Raw genomic sequence first — 19723 nt, forward strand, 5'->3', positions numbered from 1 at the left:
ACAGGGATCCAGACACGGATCCACCCCACACCTGGATGTGTCCAGGTGCCAAAACACAAACCCAGCCCAGCTACCCATGCTCCAGATCCCAGACCCAGCCCAGCTCCCCATCCTGCAAACCCAGCCTAGATTCCCATCCTCCAGAACCCAAACCCAGCCCAGCTCCCCATCCTGCAAACCCACCCCTGGCTGTGCCCAGGTGCCAAAACACAAACCCAGCCCAGCTCCCCATCCTCCAGATTCAGCATACCTCCCCATCCTCCAAACCCCAAAATCAGCATTGCTCCCCATCCTACAAACTCCAAACCCAGCCCACCTCCCCATCCTCCAGACCCTAAACTCACTCCACCTCCCCATCCCTCCAAATCCCAAAATCAGCCCTGCTCTCCCATCCTCCAGACCCAAACCCAGCTCACCTCCCCATCCTCCAAATCCCCAAATCAGCGTTGCTCCCCATCCTACAAACTCCGAACCCAGCCCACCTCCCCATCCTCCAGACCCTAGAATCAGCCCATCTCCCCATCCTCCAAACCCCAAATCCACCTCCCCGTCCTTCAGATTCCATCCAGCCTGCAATGAGCCCCCACCCACAGCTGGGAGCTCTGATCTCCATTTTTAGGGGCTTTCATATGGAAATATTGGTTTCATACAGAGGGAAAACCCCTTTTCAGAGCCATTCCCATTATTTCCACATTTCCTTTGGAGCATCTTTCCTTTCCTGGAACACCAGTCCTGGCAGCCACGGGACTGGGGTGGTTCTGCAGGAGTGGGTGGCTTTTTTTTGGGAACATTTCTCCAAACATGGGAGTGTTTGTCCCTCTAACACCATTCCCAAAGATCCTCTCTCCCTCCCAGCCTGGGTGTCAGGCAGTGCTAACCTGGTGACAGGGACACGTCTGCCACTCAGGGGTGCAAAAGGCAAACATTCCTCACCTCCCTGCTCGTCCACAGACCTTTCCTGGCTCTTTTCCTCTCTGGATTAACAGACCCACATGGCCTTGAGCCTTAAGCTCATTAAAATCCTTAGTGCGACACTTCCCAAATTTAATTTTTTTTTTTACGTGCAAACCCAGTTTTTTCCCTGACCATCAAAGCAGCAGGAAAAGAGGAATAAGTGAAAAATAAAAGATACTTACTGCTCCTTCTCGCTGCTGGGAAGCACAGGGAGGGAGAGGGAACAAGGATTAGGTGAGAGCGGGGATGAGGAGAGCCCAGCCAGTGACAGTCCCCAACTCCTGGTCCCTCCCCATGGAGCCCAAATGCCCCCAAAGAGCAACCCCAAACCTCCAGGCACCAAACCCAGCCCTCATCCTGCTCCAGAGTGGACATGGCATCACCTTGCAGGGTGCCAGGACAGAGGGACAGCTCCATGTCCCTGCACACCCCGGCTCTGTCCCCTCCACCTTGCTCAATATCACAGACATCTTTTATGAAAAATCCTTTCCTTTAGGATTTTTTTCCTCCTGAGAAGCTGAGAGGCCTCAAGAACAGAATGTAAACATTGATTATCTGCTGCTGTGGAATGCAACAGGTGCATCTGTGATTGGCCCATGTTGGTTGTTTCTAATTAATGGCCAATCACAGTCAGCTGGCTCGGACAGAGAGCCGAGCCACAAACCTTTGTTATCATTCTTTCCTATTCTATTCTTAGCCAGCCTTCTGATGAAACCCTTTGTTCTATTCTTTTAGTATAGTTTTAATATAATATATATAATAAAATAATAAATCAAGCCTTCTGAAACATGGAGTCAGATCCTCATCGCTTCCCTCCTCCTCAGACCCCTGTGAACACGCTCACAGCTCAGGGCGCTGGGGAACAAACCCAGCAAAACGCCCCCATGCAACAGCACTGAACCAACTCCTGGTGTCCCCACCCTCGCTGGGAGTGTCCCTGCTGTCACCTGGCTCGGAGGGACATGGTCCTGTCACTGGGGCACATCCACCGGTCAGAGGAGCCGCCCAGCACCGCGTCGGTCATCGCCGGCCACACCAGAGCCTGGGGACAGCAGTGCCCTGCTGGCTGTCACCAACCCGGCACTGCAGGGACTTCAGACACTCTGCTGCCAGGGGCCAGCGAGGGAATGGAGCTCCCAGCCAGGCTGTAGGGGAAAAACAGCAAAAAATTATCCCTGAAAATCACGCTGGGAAAGGATTTGTTGTGGGATTGTAAGAGGGTTTGGAGCAGGAATGTCACTTGAGTCTGAGTGTTGAGAGCTTCCAGTCACCTCCTTCCCATGAGGGCAGCACAGCCTGGATGTAATTAATGAATGCCCAACCTCACATTAATTATGAGGCTTCAGAGCCAGGAGGGAAGAGGGGGATCCATTTCGGAGAAACAGCTGCAAACGAGGAAACTTTCTCCCCAAATTCCAGCATTAAAAAAAAAAAAAAAAAAAAAAAACACCAAAACAACACCTTTTTTCCCCTCTAGAAAAACAAAACCTCCTCCTTTCCCATTTTGGTTTTACTGAAGTTTTTGCCAAGTGGATCCAGGAGGGAACACACAGCACCAGGACTCAAACAGGAGTATCTGTCCACTCCTCCCCAAAGGCTCATCCAGAGAGGGTTCTCCAAACCCTTCTCCTTAAAATCCCAATGGATGTCGAATCCACAGCCTGATTGTTACTTTATTCCAATTTTTGGAGGGGTTTTGCCCCTCCACCCACTGCTCCTACTCACTGCAGGGGGATGGGGATGGATGGATCCATTCATCCATCATCTCTTCTGAGGGAAAAACAGGGATTTGATAGATTTGCCTGCAGCAGAGCTAAAAAACTCACAAAAACCCTCTGCAGAGTCCAGCTATGGACAATGAGGCTGCTCCCAGCCCACGGAAAATTTTCCTTCCCATCCTGCTGCCCTGGGATGATGCTGCCTTGGATTCCTCCCTGCCTGGAAGAGACCTCTCAGTTCCCCTCATCCCACCAGATCCTAAAATCAGCATCCCAGCAGGACCAGAGCTCTGCCCACACTGGTAAAATGAACCTTTGTAGGGCACAAAGCAACTCCAGCAAAACTCCAGCAGAGAAATTTGGGGGGTTATACCAAGGAAATTATGGAAAATGGGAGCTTGCAAAACTGCTCCAGCTCCAAGCCAGGAAAAAACACCCAACACCCAAAAAGGGAAAAAATGCTCTGCAGGTTCCTCATCACTCCCTGAGGAGTTGTGGAGGCTTGAGGCTCACCTTGGCTCCATGGAAAACTTGGGGGATGCAAAAAAAGTATTTTTGGAAAAGCAGGAGAAGCGAAGCACGTGGGTAATTATTGCTCTGCTGGTTCACACAGCGCCTGTTCCCGTGCCAGAGCAGGAGGCTCCAATTAACAAGGTCACTTAACGAAGGAAATTGTTCATTTAAGTCCCCACCACCACCTCCAGAACCCGCACTGCAGCACAGAATTCCTGCTGGGAATGAAACATCCCAGGGTGGGCAGAGATTGAGCAGGGAGCAGGGGCAGCATCGCGGTGCCAGCACCCAGTTTTGGGGGGATGCGGGTGGGAAAGGGGAACTGTCCCATTTTTGGGGGGATGCAGGAGGGAAAGGGACTGTCCTGTTTTTGGGGAGATGCAGGTGGGAAAGGGGAACAGTCCCCTTTGTCCCATTTTTGGGGAGATGCAGGTGGGAAAGGAATTCTCCTGTTTTTGGGGAATGCAGGTGGGAAAGGGGAATTCTCCCATTTTTTGGGGAATGCAGGTGGGAAAGGGGAATTCTCCCATTTTTTGGGGAATGCAGGTGGGAAAGGGGAACTCTCCCATTTGTCCCATTTTGGGGAGATGCAGGTGGGAAAGGGACTGTCCAATTTTTGGGGAGATGCAGGTGGGAAAGGGACTGTCCTGTTTTTGGGGAGATGCAGGTGGGAAAGGGACTGTCCTGTTTTTGGGGAGATGCAGGTGGGAAAGGGACTGTCCTGTTTTTGGGGAGATGCAGGTGGGAAAGGGACTGTCCCAAGGTCACCAATGTCCACCCCAACCCTGCAACAGGGAAAAAGAGTGGAAAATCCCTGTTTTTTCCTAGCCAAGAAGGATCAGGAAGGAAAACTCTTTAGCCCAACTGGAACTTTGTGCTCATAAGAGCGAGGCCAGGAGCGTTCTGTTCTGCTTTTGCTGCTCCTGGAGGAATACACAATCCCTTTCTCCACCTATAAATAATAGATTTGGAAAAATCTACTTTGCATTACTTCCAGCAACTACCCCCGCTTGCCCTAATGCTTCTTCCAGCATTTTTAGCACATGGGAAAGAACAAAACAACAGCTCAGGGTGGCTCTTCCCCCCTCCCCTGCCAAACCCTGGCTCCTGAGCAGCAGGATGTGGCCATCCAAGCGGGGATCGATGGGATGCAGCAGCGTTTCCTTAATGAAATGGAAATATCCCAAACCTAGCAGGGGTGCCAAGACCTTCCAGGGTTTGGCTGACCCCGAGGGGTCCCGGATCTGCTGCCCTGGTGTTGGAGGGGATGGGAGGAGGTGCCTCATGCCGAGGTTTTCCGAGGGATGCTGGCAGCTCCCGCCGGCGCCAGCGTGGCACGTCCTGGGCAGAGCCAGGAATAGCAGTGAGGTCTTAATTTGTGGCCTTGAGGAAGGGCCACATGACTCCAATCATGCAGCTCCATTGCTGCTGTTGTGACAGAGCCCCTGGACTCGGCCGTGCTTTGATAAAAGGGGATTGAATGCCTCCCGTGGATCCCTCTCGCTGCCAGCACCCAAAACCTGGCAGGGGCAGTGCGAGGGCTCAGCAGGTCCCACTCACCCTCCAGCAGCTGTGGCAGGGCTGGGAAGGCAGGGGGATGTCCATGGAATGAGCCCATCCCACCCCATGGAGCTGCAGGGCACAGAACCACCCACAGCTGGGCACCTGCAGGGAGCCCAGCGTCCCCAAGGAGCCACCTGGGAATGCCAAACCAGGGGGGAAGAGAGAAAATCCCATCTTTCCCACGCTGCCAGGGCGAGGGTGAGGTTTGTGCAGCCAGCTCCACGCTTGCCAGCCGATGCCTGCAGAGATTGTCTCCAGCAGCAGACACTGACACAGGCAACCTATTTCTCCCTCCAGCCTCCTGAGCTCTGCAATGCAGCTTTCTTAAATATTGAATAAGTCTGCTGCTCTCACCACCTGCCAGTGCCAATGATGAGGTAATTTTTCCATTGACAAAGCCTGATGTGATTAATCTGGGTGGAAAAATGCAGATTTTGGAGCATTGTCCGCTCACCTGGAACACGGAGCAGCAGCCAGACCCCAACCAACCAACCCAAGCTGCTGCTCTGGTGCCAGGTGGGAGATTATTGGGTGTCCTCGGCAAGGAGGAGGTTTGGAAGTGGGATGGATCCAAACTGATTCTCTGTTGGGATGGTGGGGTTTGCATGTTGGTATCAGAGTGGGCTTATGATCCACAGCTGGAGCCAGGGGTGGAAAAATTTGGGATGAGGATGGAATTGATTAATGGGGCTCAATTTGGGGTGACAAGGACCCACCCAGATGAGCAGATGCCAAAGCTGGAATTGTCTCCCCAGCACTCAGGGCACACATCCCAAAACACCAAGATGGACTGGAAACCCTTCCCAGCTCCTGGAGACATTTCCAGCCATCTCCAGAGTCCACCAGCACCAGATCCTGCCCTGCTCCATGCCTGGCACCCAGGAAGGGCTGCAAACCACAGGGAATTCCAGATGCTGCCCAGACACCTGGCACAGACACCACACCGCACATCCAGGCTCGTCCTTTCCCAGGAAAAGGAGTTTTCCCACTGCCCACCCCACACCATTCCCTGTGGAACGCCCTCATGGCTACAGGGACAGGCAGCAGGTCCCCACTGTCCTCTGCTCCAAGCAGGGTTTGGCACTGCTGGATTTACCTGCAGAGGGGAGGAAAAAGGGGAAATATTCCCCAAAATAGCTGCAGGAGCAGCTGTGGAACACTGCAGGGGGATCTGCAGGGAGGGGTAGGAGGGCAGCCCAGCCATAGAGGGTCCCACACACCCAAACTCCCTCAAATCCCAAAATTCCAGCATTGGTGTCATCATGTGCAAATTCTTGTAGAAAGTTTGGGCAAAATTGGGCAATCTGCCCACGGATGGTGCTCAGGGAGCAGCCCACAGCCCGGGCTCTGCTGTAAAAGCAGCAGGGAAGGAGGGAGGCAGAGCTCAGCTGGCTGAAGCTGCTGGGGCTGGAGCTCCTCCCAGACACCTGGGCAAGGGACAGGACAGTCCCAGAGGTGCCACAGCCGCGGCAGCACACCCCGTGTGTCCCCACATCCTCAGTGTGGGATCAGACCCTTGATTGTCCCACGGGAGCTGAGGGTTCCTGGGGATGCAGCTTTTGGGAGAGACCCAGAGCCACAGCCCTGGGGTCACCTCATCCTTGAGCTCCACACCAAACCCTCGCAGGGAACCCCACAACTCCCCTGCTCAGAGTGCTGCTAATGAGTTAATTAAAGCTCAGTGTGACAGCCTCAGTCCACAGGTGACGGTGAGGGAGCAGAGACAGGAAAAGCAAAGCGATGCCTCCAGTGCCCTCCGGTTAAATCCACACCACAGCCTCTGGGAGTCTTGGGGAACACCAACTCCTTGTGGCTTGGCTGATGGCACTGCTGCCTCCAAATCCCCACGAGGTGCTGAGAACTGCCTTTATTCCTCGCCCCCTGAATTCCCAGCTCATCCTCCAGACAAAGCCTCGTCCCAAAGGCAGCTGAGCAGCAGCTCAGTCAATTTTGTTTAAGCAGCACGTTGACATTTCCTCCAGCAGCTCCCTCTCAAACCAAACACTGTTAGGATGCTGTCACAAGGATTTACTCCCCTTGATTAATTACAGGAAAGACAACGGCAAAAAAAAAATTAATTAAAAATTAAATAAATAACCCACTGCTGGGTGTATCCACCTCACCCGGGCAGATGCAGGTGAGCTCTGAGCCCACCCGGTGCTGCCATCGCTCCTCAGGAGCTGCTTAGCAACGGGAAGATCCCTGCAGGGCCCGGGCACGGCGAGCTGGCATCGCACCCTCAGCGCCAGGGACAGGGAGAGTGGCCAGAGCCACCAGAATTCCAGCAGGGACCCTGGGGCAGCGACAGGATCAGCCCTGGGGAAAGGCTGGGAAGATCCAGGTGAGCTCGGAGGTGGCGGCAGGTGCAGGAGGGTGACAGTGCCCAGCAGGGGTGGCGCAGGGCTGCGGTGTCACCCACAGGAGCCACAGCGGGGCTGGGCAGTGGGGAGGGGTCCCACTACTGGGGGACCCCTGAGCACCGCAATGTCACCGTCCCCAAGGGCCACGGGCAGGGAGGAGCACAAAGCCACCAGCTCGGGACACTCCGGGCTCCCGGTTCATCCCGTTCTCCCGCTTTTTCCCGTTCTCTCCTCCCCACACCCCACTCCGTACCTGGGTTCACGGAGCCCCCATCACGGCACCCCAGATCCACAGAGCTGCATCCAAACCTGCCGGGGATGGAGAAGGGAATGGCTGCCCCTATCAGTGACCCTTTATCAGCCACACAGCCCCACCGCAGCCAGGGAATCGCTGCCCCCGACCCTTTATCAGCCAGCACAGCCCCACCGCAGCCAGGGAATCGCTGCCCCCGACCCTTTATCAGCCAGCACGGCCACTCCCCGGCCTGGGAAAGGCGGGGAATTCATCAGCCCGGCCTGGGGGAGCCAAGCCCCCTCCCTTCCCTCCCTTCCCTCCCTTCCTTCCCTTCCTTCCCTTCCTTCCCTTCCTTCCCTTCCCTCCCTTCCCTCCCTTCCCAGCCCTTTTGGGCTCGGCTGGGAGCACCTGGAGCAGTTCATTACCATCAGCGCTAATTAGCTGCAGTGACAGCGTCACCGGGCTGCGGAGGGCACCGAGCCGGGGCTGGCCCGGGGGTCACCGCTGCTGTGGCGACACGGGGGACACGGGGGACAAGGATCGGTGCCATGCCCACCACGGGTCACTCCAAACTTGAGCACAGAGCCGGGCTGAGACCCCGCATCATCCCGCAGCAGTTCTCCATCGCTCCCGCAGCAGTTTTCCACCCTTCACCCTTTCCAAAACCGGGAATGTTTCACCCCACGCAGAGCCCTCGGTGGGCTCCGGGCTGTCACCCTCGCTGGCAAAGGGGCATCCACACCAAAAAATAAAACCTTTGCCACGGCTAGGAGAGCAAAGAGAAGTGTGTGAAGGAGCAGGGAGAGGAGCTGGAGCCGGCACCGAGCAGGGCTGGCATTCCCGGCATGCCCACCCTGCAGGTGACACTCAGGGCTGTGGGACTGGCATTCCCCGCATGCCCACCCTGCAGGTGACACTCAGGGCTGTGGGGCTGGCATTCCCTGCATGCCCACCCTGCAGGTGACACTCAGGGCTGTGGGGCTGGCATTCCCCGGGTCCCCACCCTGCAGGTGACACTCAGGGCTGTGGGACTGGCATTCCCCGGGTCCCCACCCTGCAGGTGGCACTCAGGGCTGTGGGGCTGGCATTCCCCGCATGCCCACCCTGCAGGTGACACTCAGGGCTGTGGGGCTGGCATTCCCTGCATGCCCACCCTGCAGGTGGCACTCAGGGCTGTGGGGCTGGCATTCCCTGCATGCCCACCCTGCAGGTGACACCAGCAGCTCCCACCGCATCGCCCAGCGCTGCCCGAGGCTCTGCGGCGCTCCCGGTGCCGCGGGATGCCCGGCCCGGCGCCCACGGGATGCGACAGCGACTCCCGGTGCCGTGAGTGGGGCTGAGCGGTCCCCACGGAAAGGCTGAGCGGGTCTGAGTCAGCCTCGCAGCTCGCTGAATCCCTCCCGGATGAGTGATGCATCATCAAACAGAGCCCAGTGTCACAACATTAACAATATTTATTTTCAGGCTAAGCTGCAGCCTGGGCTTTTGATACCAGTAATTAAAGCAAATGGTTCATCTGTTCTCATCTCTGCATCCCTGGAGCCAACTGGCCGCGTTTGGAAGCTTTATCTGTTAATTTTGATTTTTGTTGGTTTTTTTTTGTTTTTTTTTGTTTTTTGTTTTTTTGTTTTTTTTTGTTTTTTTGTTTTTTGTTTTTTGTTTTTTGTTTTTGTTTTTGTTTTTTTTTGTTTTTCCTTGTAACCTCATGGGAAGAGGGGGATCAGGCTGATCCACACACATTCCCAGGATCCCGGGAGCAGCGTGGCATGGCCCGAGCCCCGAGCAGAGGCACGGCCGGGGCAGCCGCCTTTGCTCAGAGCAGGGAAACCAAGGAGCGTTCATCACCACACAAAGACAAATTGCTGCTCCAGCCTATAACCAGAATTATTAGAAAGACACCAGCAAAGCGACACAATCAGGTGCCTTTTCTGGAAGAACGCATCGCTGGGAGCGACAGCTTCCAGCAGCCTCAGCCTCATTCCCGAGGAGGTTTTGCCTCCTGGCTACGCCAGAAAGGTTTTTGGTGCCGTTTGCATCACTTCGGTCCATCCTGGGAAAGGAGCAGCACCTGCCAGAGCCCGCGGGCCACCCTGATGCCCCTGCAGAGCCCCGACAGGGAGCAGAGCCCCCCAAAATGTCCCAGCAGCAGCGTCAGGGCTCTCCCCGCATCCCCTCACTGCCAGGATTCTGGGATAAGGGGCTCAGCCTTGGTGCCACCGCCGGGCACACTCCGGGAACGGGGGAAAAACCCCAATTTTGGCGGCACACTCCGGGAACGGGGGAAAAACCCCAATTTTGGGGGTTTCAACCCCCGCAAACGCCCAACACGCCTCAAAGTTGCCCGCACACTGCCCGGACGAGCCGCGGCACCCAGAGCCTCGCCCCATCCGCTCCCAGGGGCGCTGCCACCCCCACACCCCGCCGGGGACCCCTCCGGCCGCCGCCACCCCCGGCGACACCGCTGCCACCCCCGGCGGTGTCACCTCCGCCCGCCCCGCGCTCCGGGATGCCGCAACTTTCCCCGGGGCCGGGAGCGGGGTGCGGGGCTCGGAGCACCCCCGGAGCAGCATCCCGAGCCCCAGAGCCGCATCCCCATCCCTGTCCCTGCGGTGGCTCCGGAGATCCCCCCGCGCTGCGGCGATGGGGGAGCCCCGATCCCCCCTTACCTGGGCCGGGCTCCCGGGTCTGGGGGTCCCGGGGGTGCCGGGTTTTGGGGGGTCCCGGCGCTGCGGGGCCGCTCCCCGCGCTCGGCCGCGCTGGCGCTGCGCGGCTCCAGCACTGCGGAGGGCGCGGGGAGGGGACACGGGAGGGGACACGGGAGGGGACACGGGAGGGGACACGGCCGGGGCCGCCCCCAGGAGCCGCCCCCCGCCCAGGCGCAGCCGCTCGGCCCCTTCTGGCACTGCCCCCCCGGACTGGGGGGACAGCGGGACCCCCTGCGCTCGCCCTCTCCTCCAGCCCATCCCCTCCCTGTGTTTTCCATTCATTCTCCTCCACAACCCTCTCCCACCCTCATCTTCCATCCCCCTTTCATCCCATCCCATCCCATCCCAGGTGAGCCCCCCTCCCCTGCAGAGCCACCCCCAGCTCTGGGGTCCCAGAGCCCCTGGAGCTGCTGGAGCAGGTCCAGAGGGACACAAAGAAGGCCCCAAGGCTGGGAAAGCTGGGAATGATCACCTGGAGAGGAGAAGGCTCCAGGGAGAGCTCAGAGCCCCTTCCAATGCCTCAGGGGGCTCCAGGAGAGTTGGAGAGGGACTTGGGACAAGGGATGGAGTGACAGGACACAGGGAATGGCTTCCCACTGCCAAAGTGGATGGATGGATGGATGGATGGATGGATGGATGGATGGATGGATGGATGGATGGATGGGATATTGGGAAGGAATTCTTCCCTGTGAGGCACAGGGTGCCCAGAGAAGCTGTGGCTGCCCCTGGATCCCTGAAGTGCCCAAGGCCAGGTTGGACAGAGCTTGGAGCACCCTGGGATGGTGGAAGGAGTCCCTGCCCATGGAGGGGTGGAATGGGATGAGCTTTAAGATCCTACAGTCTCCTCATCTGCAGCATCCCCCAAAAGCTGTGGGAATTGCTGCCCCTCCCAGATTCCTGCAGATCCCACAGCCTGGCAGCCCTTCCCAAATCCCAGAGACCCCCTGAGCCCCAGGACCACGCTGCCTCTGGCCAAGACCTTGGGGGAGCAAAGTTCCTCATTCCTCCAGCTGCATTTCACCACTTTCCCCATAAAAGGTTTTTTCCCCAGCTGCAATTAAACCTCCCTCATGGAAACCCTGCTTTTGGGGGGGATGTAAACAGAAATCCCTGGAGAGAGAAATCCTTGAAGGATGGAGCTTTTCCCTGCCTTCAGCCAGGCAAGGATTGCAGCACTGAAGGCTGAGTGTTGATTGGCATCAGCTGGATCCTTGACGGACATTTTCTCCTCTTCCAGGCCCAACTCTGTGTTTTTATTTAGCAAAAAGAATTGCCTCACTTATGCAAAACACTCAGAGAGAGCAGCACAGGCACTTTCAAGCTGATCTGTCTTGACACCTTCCTTGGAGAAAAAAAGCTGCAGCAATTTGAAAATCAGATCTAAAAGTGGCTTTACAGAAAGGAAACAAAGCAACACCTGCACTTGTCTGTTCTAAATCCCTGGCACTTCCACTCTCCTTTTTTTAGCCCCTCTTCAGAAATAAAAAGAGCCAGTTGGAATTTTTTTTTGTGGAATTGGAAGTACAGTTTGGCAGTCTGGCAGATCCTCCAGTGGATCAAAGCAGGGAGGGCTATATATTTATTTATATATTCATTTTTATATTCATTTATTCATTTATTTATTCATTTATACATTTATGTATATATTTTATAGGTTTATATAAATATATTTTATATTTGTGTTTATATACACATATTTGTATATACATATATTTTATATTTTTATATACCTGTATATATTTATTTTATATTCATTTGGTTTTGTGTTCATTTATATTTTATAATTTATAATGTAATTATTTTATAATTTATATATATTATTTATATTATAATTATTTTATTATTTATATTATTTTTAAATATTCGTTTGTATATTTATTTATATATTCATTGAAGGATGAAAAGAGTGCCGATGGCAATGGATAAATTCTCTGGCCCACAAAAACTCTGGATAACTCTGCTGTCACTGATTCCAATACTGGGAAAATAAATCAGGAGCACTTCAGGCCCTCCCTGAGCAGCCCCAATGAGTTAAATTCAAAAACACAAGAAAGATGGGAAAGGATCCACAATCCAGCGCCCAAATCCATGCCCAGCCTCCCAGAGCAGCTCCTCCAGGGAAAAGATGAGGAGGAGAATGGAGAAGGAGTGATGGGAGCAGCAGGAGCTGAATCCAGTGATGTTGTCGCAGAACTTTGGGGACCACAGAGTTTGCATCTCCTTTTTCCAGGAGAGAAAACCCCAAGCCAAGATTTAGGCTGGAGCAGGAGAAAACCATCGCTGGGAATTCTCTGAAGGACACAGCGCGGATCCTCCCCCATTTCATCAACACCTCCAACCCTCCATCCCACCCTGAGAAAACACCAAACCAGGCACAAGCCAAAGGAGGCATCCTTGATTCATCCCCCCAGTGAAAGTGCTGGGATAAAAAAAACCCCAAAAATATGGAAAAAGAAGAAAGGAATTTCCCCCCTTGTCCCTCGGTTCGGCGGCACCGCAGGGAAGCTCCAAGGGCTGGGGAAGGGATTTTCTCCTCTTGAGGAGGAGCAGCACCTTGGGAGGCTTCCAGGGTGTTTTTCACCACCTCCTGTGCCTCCCCCTGGGCTGTCAGTCCCCTGCTCCCAACCTGCCAGGAATCACAGGGAAATTCTGCAGGGAGGATGTTCCACCATCCCACCCTGCTCCATCTCATCCTGGGTGAAAAATTCCCCTTCCCTGGCACTTCCTGCAGCTCCACCATCCCACTCTGCTCCTTCCCACCCTGGGTGAAAATTCCCTTTCCCAGGCACTTCCTGCCTCACCCCAAAGCTGAGAAAACCCCAAACAGGAACCCCAAACCCCACAGCAACACGCCCATGTCCCCTCCCAGTGGTGGCACAGGCAGGATCTGGCAGAGCCCCGAGCTCAGCAGGCCCAGCTCGTTGTGTCTGCAGCTCATTACACCCTTTTAATGAGTTCTCTGCTGGTTTTACATCCATTTCCCATCCCTGATAACGCCCTGCCCTATAAAACTGCGCTGTTATCCTTGCCGAGGTGAGGAGAAGAATACATTTCCTCACAGGCTGCCTGCATTAATTTTGCAGCAAGTGCCATCAAAGATTTAATCTCCGGCTCCTCTTTTGTTAATGGGATTAGGAGAACTTATTTACTGATTTAATTAATTGGCTTGTCTTGCACTCAGCTGAAGGCAGCGGCCCAGAACCTTCCTGGGTTTGGGGCTGGGGAGAGCTGGGCCTTGTTTCATTTCTGAGGCTGCAAGGAGCACGTACCTGTGAGCTTTAAATAATTGAAATTCCTCCTGACAGCGCATTTAAAAAGAGGGGAGGAAGCAGCTTCCTCTTCAGCTTCATCTCCCCTCCCACCCCTCCACGAGGAGCAGCAGCTTTGCTGAAATATTCCATGGATTTATTCCATAACCTCCAGAGGGAGGGACCCCCCAGAGCTGCTCCTGCTGCCTCCTTCCCAAACACGGGAATTTATCCATTTAAACTCCTCTTATCCCTCTGAAACCCTCAGGGATGGTGCTGGGAGGGTGCTGAGCTGCAAACCTGGGGCTGGGGGAGCAGCACCCCAGACACCTCTCCATTATTTCATTTAGGGGAACAGCATTTCCAACATCTCTCCAAGGTTTAATTTGGGGGAACAGTATTCCCAACAGCTGTCCATGGTTTAATTTGGGGGAGCAGCACCCCTGACACTTCTCCGTTACTTTACTTAGGGGAGCAGCACCTCTGACACCTCTCCATGGTTTTATTTAGGGGAGCAACATTCCTGATGCCTCTCCATGGTTTAATTTAGGGGAGCAGCACCCCAAACACCTCTCCATGGTTTAATTTAGGTGAACAGCATTCCCAAAACAACTCCATGGTTTAATTTGGGGGAGCAGCACCCCCGACCCCTCTCCCTGATTTTATTTGGGGAAGCAGCACCCCAAACACCTATCCATGGTTTAATTTACGGGAGCACCATTCCCAACACCTTTCCGTGGTTTAATTCAGGGGAGAGGCACCCCAAACACCTCTCCATGGTTTAATTTGGGGGAGTAGCACCCCAGACACCTCTCCATGACTTCATTTAGAGAATCAGCACCCCAGACACCTCTCCCTGATTTAATCTGGGGGAGCAGCACCCCTGACACCTTTCCATGGTTCTGTTTAGGGGAACAGCATTCCCAACACCTCTCCATGGTTTAATATGGGGGTGCAGCACCCCAGACACCTCTCCATTATTTCTTTTAGAGAATCAGCACCCCAGACACCTCTCCCTGATTTTACTTGGGGAAGCAGCACCCCTGACACCTCTCCACGGTTTAATTTAGGGGTTCAGCACCCCCGACCCCTCTCCGTGGCTTTATTTAGGTCACCCTGTGCTCGGCGGCCCCGCTCGCAGCGGGGGAGGTTGGACTTCACACTCCTGCTCCCGGAGCTGCTTTTCTAGGTCACCAACCCACAGCGGTGGTTTAAAATAGAGCCTCTCTGCACTCCCCATCCCCACGGCCGGGGGCTGCTGCCGTGCCCGGGCTGGGGAGCCGCCAGCCCCGGGGAAGGGATGGGGACAGGGAGCTGCCATCCCGGGATTTGGGATGCTGGGGTGGGCATCCCAAAATCGCCAGCCCCAGGGTGGACAGGGAGCTGCGATCCTGGGATTTGGGATGCTGGGGTGGGCATCCCAAAATCGCCAGCCCCGGGGTGGACAGGGAGCTGCCATCCCGGGATTTGGGATGCTGGGGTGGGCATCCCAAAATCGCCAGCCCCAGGATGTGCCCGGGCTCCTGGAGGTGCTGCTGTCCCCCAAACCCGCGTCCCTGTGGCACCAGCCGGTGACCAAGGACGATCCCCACGTGGCAGATTTGATGGGACAGATCCCAGCTCGCAGCTCAGGCCGATTTTTGATCCACCCGCATCAATTCCCAGCTCCAGCCGTGTCCAGGCTGCATTCCCAGAGCCGGGAGCGCTCTCCCGTGCAGAGGGGGCGGCTCCAGGGAAGCATCGCCCCGCTCTCATCCCGCTCCCAAATGGAAATTTTACACTGGGAAGGACGAGCCCGGCACGGCGGGTGTCTGCTGGCTCCAGGAATATCCATCCTGCCGTTCTGGCGGCGCACGGAACAGGGATCAGCCTGTCCAGAAGGGGATTTCAGCTGGCGGCTCCTCCGCCCTTTCCCAGCACATGGATCACAGGGAGAGGCACCGAGGTTTCTCCAAGCCACCATCCCGTTGTTATCCCATCCAGACACTCCCTGGTGGGATTTGGGGTCCCAAATTTGTTGTTATTTCTCTTCTCTCTGATTTTTAGAGGGTCCCTTTTCCCACACCCTGGGCATTCTGCTCTGCTCTCCCAGACAAGCTGGGGCTGCTCCATCCCACGCCAGGCTGGAGCACCCTGGGATTAAAACAAAATAATGAAAAAAGAATTATACCCTTTTTTATATAGTGAGAGGTGTCCCTGCCCATGGTGGGATGGGATGGGATGGGATGGGATGGGATGGGATGGGATGGGATGGGATGGGATGGGATGGGATGGGATGGGATGGGATGGGATGAGCTTTTTGGTCCTTCCAACCCAAACTGTTCTAGGAGTCCATGAAAATCTCACTTCCCCATGGAATGGGGAAAATCTCCCTGTTGCATCAGGAGCTGGCAGCAGCACACACCATTCCCAAAGGGAATGAGCAGGATGGGAGAGCCTCCCCAGGCACAGGAGGTGTTTGACAAGCCCAGGATGGATTCTGCCCCTCAGGGGTTTGGCTGTTCAGTGTTCCCAGCATGGAATGATCCATCCCGGGGGCCAATCCCAGCCTGGCCAGGAATAATCCAGGAGCTGGATTTGGGACCCCAGCTCAGCACCTCACCAGGAACCAGCTCATTCCAAGGCTGTTTTCTGCCTTGTTTTGTCTCCCAGCAAATCCTGCAGGATATCGATCCCTGCTCTGAGGAATTAAAGCAGCAGCAGCCGAAATTCCCACAGGAGAATGGGAAGGTGGCTGGGCCTGCAGCACAAGGCTCTGATTTGGGAGCTGGTTGGGATATCCAGAGCTGCCAGAGTGCCCTGTTTTGGGCCAGAGTGCCCTGTTTTGGGAATAAACTCAACAGATATGAGTTTATATCCCAGCACATCCTGGGATGCTCCAGCAAAGGCAGGAGGCTCCTCGCAGAGCAAACTCTGCAATTCCCCAGCCCTGGAAGGGTTAATCCTGGAGCATCTCTCCATGAATATTCTCTCCAACACCTGCATCTCCTCCAAGGGGAGGGAGAAGGTTTGAGAGATGCCAGAACTGTGGCTTTGATCTTCAGTGGAGTCACCTCGGTGCTGCTAAAAGGGAAAAACAACCTCTGGGCTTTGATATTCCTGAATGCACAAACACTGGGGGAAAATGGAAATATTCCTGAATGCACAAGCACCGGGAGAAAATGGGAATATTCCTGAATGTACAAACACTGGGAGAAAAGAGGAGAGGAAAGGAAAAGGGAAAAAGGAAAGGAAAAAGGAAAGGAAAAAGGGAAAAGGAAAAGAAAAAGGGAAAAGGGAAAAGGAAAAAGAAAAAGGAAAAGGAAAAAGGAAAAGGAAAAGGAAAAAGGGAAAAGGAAAAAAGGAAAAGGAAAGGGAAAAAAAAGGGGAAAGAAAAAGGGGAAAGAAAAAGGGGAAAGGAAAGGAAAGGAAAGGAAAGGAAAGGAAAGGAAAGGAAAGGAAAGGAAAGGAAAGGAAAGGAAAGGAAAGGAAAGGAAAGGAAAGGAAAGGAAAGGAAAGGAAAGGAAAGGAAAGGAAAGGAAAGGAAAGGAAAGGAAAGGAAAGGAAAGGAAAGGAAAGGAAAGGAAAAAGGAAAGGAAGAAGGAAAGGAAGAAGGAAAGGAAGAAGGAAAGGAAAGAGCAAGCAATGCTCCAGCCAGGACAGGAATCACCAATCCTACACCACAACTGGAATTTCACACTCTTTTTACCCCTCCACTTTCCCAAATGTGCCTCTCCCTGAGCCTGCACCATCCCAGAGACCCAAATCCCTTCCCAGACCCTCTCCAGAGCTCCAGGCAGCCTGAAAACCATTTCTCTTTTTCTTTTTCCCAAATCTCTGCCCCAGGAGGGAAGCCAGGAGCGGTGCCAGCCCCTTCCCAGCCACCCAGGCTGAGCCTGTTCTTTTCCAGGGCTGTAAATCCTGACACAGAGAATTTTTTTTTTTTTTTTTTTCCTCCCTGCTTTTTCCCATTTGGCAGCTGTTCAGGTTGTATTTGTGTTTTGGCTGCCAGCAATGCAGCATTTACAAGCCTGCCCTGGATTTCTCCGCTGCAGAGCCGGGCTCTGTGAATTGACTGACACAAAAGTTTGGGATGGGGCTGGGAACGCAATTTATAATTGAATTTACAGCCAGGATGTGCTGCTGGGCCTCTCCCACCCACATCGCGCTTCTCCTGCCTCAGCTCACTCCCCAAAGTGGATTAAAAACACATTTTTCCTTTTCTTCCCAGCTGAGTTTTGATGCATTCCCAGGGGGATCCAGCACCCAGGAAGGGCTGAGGAGCGCAGAACAGGGATATCCCTGCAGAAAGGCAGAAAAATCATAAAGAAAAGCTAAAAAATCAGGGAGGGAAAATTATAAAGAAAAATACTAAAGAAAAATAATACAGAAAAATAATACCGAAAAATAATACAGAAAAATAATACAGAAAAATTATAAAGAAAAATTATAAAATCAGAGGGAAAAAAAAAACCAAAGAAAAATGATAAAGAAAAATTATAAATCATAAAGAAAAATTTTAAAAACGGGGGGGAAAATAATAAAGAAAAATGATAAAGAAAAAATTATAAATCATAAAGAAAAAATATAAAGAAAAATTAAAAATCATAAAGAAAAAAAATATAAAAAATTAGGAAAAAATCATAAAGAAAAGTTACAAAGAAAAATTATAAATCATAAAGAAAATTATAAAAAGAGAGGGGAAAAGCAAAAAGAAAAGTTATAAAGAAAAATTATAAATCATAAAGAAAAAATTATGAAATCAGGGGAAAAAATAATAAAGAAAAATTACAAAGAAAAATTATAAATCATAAAGAAAAATTCTAAAATCGGGGGGGAAATCATAAAGAAAAATTACAAAGAAAAATTATACAGAAAAATCATAAAGAAAAATTATAAAATCAGAGGGAAAAATCATGAAGAAAAATTACAAAGAAAAATTATAAAATCAGGGGGGGAAATAATAAAGAAAAATTATAAATCATAAAGAAAAATTATAACATCAGATGGAAAAGTAATAAAGAAAAATAATTAAGAAAAATTATAAATGATAAAGAAAAATTATAAAATCAGGCCTGCTCTGCCTGGCCTGTCATTTCTCCCAAGTCAAGCTGGCATTTTGCAAGTTCCCACGTGAAAGCAATCCTGAGCAGTTTGTTGACAAAACAATCCATTCCTGGGTAAAATAATAACAACTTACACCTGTATAAACTGTTTAAATAAAAAAAATGAAAACTATATCCCACAAACAACTTTTTCTGCTTGTACACACCAAGGGTTTGAGTGACCAATCAATGCAGAATAACAGCTTGTTATTAATAATTGCTATTAATAACAACCTGTTAATAATAACACGGTATGAAAGATATAATTAGAAATAATAAGATATAAAAAGAAATAATTAATATGGTAATAATGGCAAGAAAGCTCCTGACCAATCGGAGTCACACATGAGGGCTGTAAAACTGTATAGAAAGGGAAACTGTAAAATTGTATAAAAGGGAAACTGTAAAATTGTATAAAAAGGGAAACTGTAAAACTGTATAAAAAGGGAAACTGTAAAACTGTATAAAAAGGAGTTATGGGGATAAAGAAGGGGCTTTTTCCATCATGGAGACAATTGGGTCTGTGGGATTTATTCCCATAATATCCCTGCACCATCCTGGCTGTCCCAACTCCTGTGATTCAGTCCTGTGCTACCAAAATTGGCTGATAAAGAGGTTTCCTACCCAGAACTGTCGGAAATTCACCCAAACAGAGCCTGGTGACCCCAAACCAGAGGATTTTCCAGAGCTGGATCCAACAGTGCCACGTGGAGTTTGTGGCCAGCTCCTGATTGGCATTTTGATTAAAGATTAAACACAGATTAAACCCCTGCTCTGGCATTTTGGGCTTTAATTGCTCCAGGGGAGAAATGAGCAGCACAATTAAACTTATTAGATGGAAAATGATGCTCAGAGCAAAGAGTTCAGCTGAAATTTCGGGGGTGAAATGTTCCTGAGCTCCCAAACCCCCAGGACAGAGAGAACATCGATAATCCCAGAGGAGTTGGCACTCACCAGGAAAAATTGGCACCTCCTGTTCCCAATCAGAGCTGATGGGGATTTTGGAGCAGGATTTTGGTGCATTCCCCTGCAGGACAGAGCCCAGCCAGATCCTCCCTGAGTCACTGGCACTGAGGTGACCGAAAATGAGGGAATTTTGGGGAGCAGGGTGACATCCTCCCTTCCCAAGGCACCAGAGCATCTCCAGCAAACCCAGATTTTAACTCCCCTCTGAACTTCCAGCTCCCCCTCTCCCCTTTAGGATTTAACTCTTCCAGCTCCCCCTGAAGCTGCTCATCCCTGACCCTGCTGGTGGGAATTGAAGGATCTGGGTTTAATTCTGAGTCCCCTGAGGGCAGAGATTGGGGCTCGGCAGGTCCCGATCTCTCACCAGCACCCCCAAC

At 52.3% G+C, this 19723-nt stretch overlaps 1 protein-coding gene across 4 annotated transcripts in view; it reads right to left on the minus strand.

Moving 5' to 3' along the window:
• RPH3A (rabphilin 3A) overlaps positions 1–10145 on the minus strand; it is a 32967-nt gene extending 22822 nt beyond the window's left edge. For 3 of the 4 annotated variants that reach the window (XM_058816604.1, XM_058816603.1, XM_058816601.1), the window contains exons 1-3: positions 10010–10145; positions 1902–2099; positions 1137–1151 (exon numbers count right to left, since the gene is read on the minus strand). In XM_058816604.1, coding sequence (XP_058672587.1) covers positions 1137–1151; positions 1902–1978 — 92 coding nt within the window. In that variant the 5' untranslated portion in view covers positions 1979–2099; positions 10010–10145. Of the gene's footprint in view, positions 1–1136; positions 1152–1901; positions 2100–10009 lie in introns of those variants that run through there. The other variant, XM_058816602.1, reaches the window with a different exon arrangement.
• Positions 10146–19723: the final 9578 nt, after the last annotated feature.

The sequence above is a fragment of the Ammospiza caudacuta genome, chromosome 18 (assembly GCF_027887145.1).
Source record: "Ammospiza caudacuta isolate bAmmCau1 chromosome 18, bAmmCau1.pri, whole genome shotgun sequence".
Taxonomy (NCBI): domain Eukaryota; kingdom Metazoa; phylum Chordata; class Aves; order Passeriformes; family Passerellidae; genus Ammospiza; species Ammospiza caudacuta.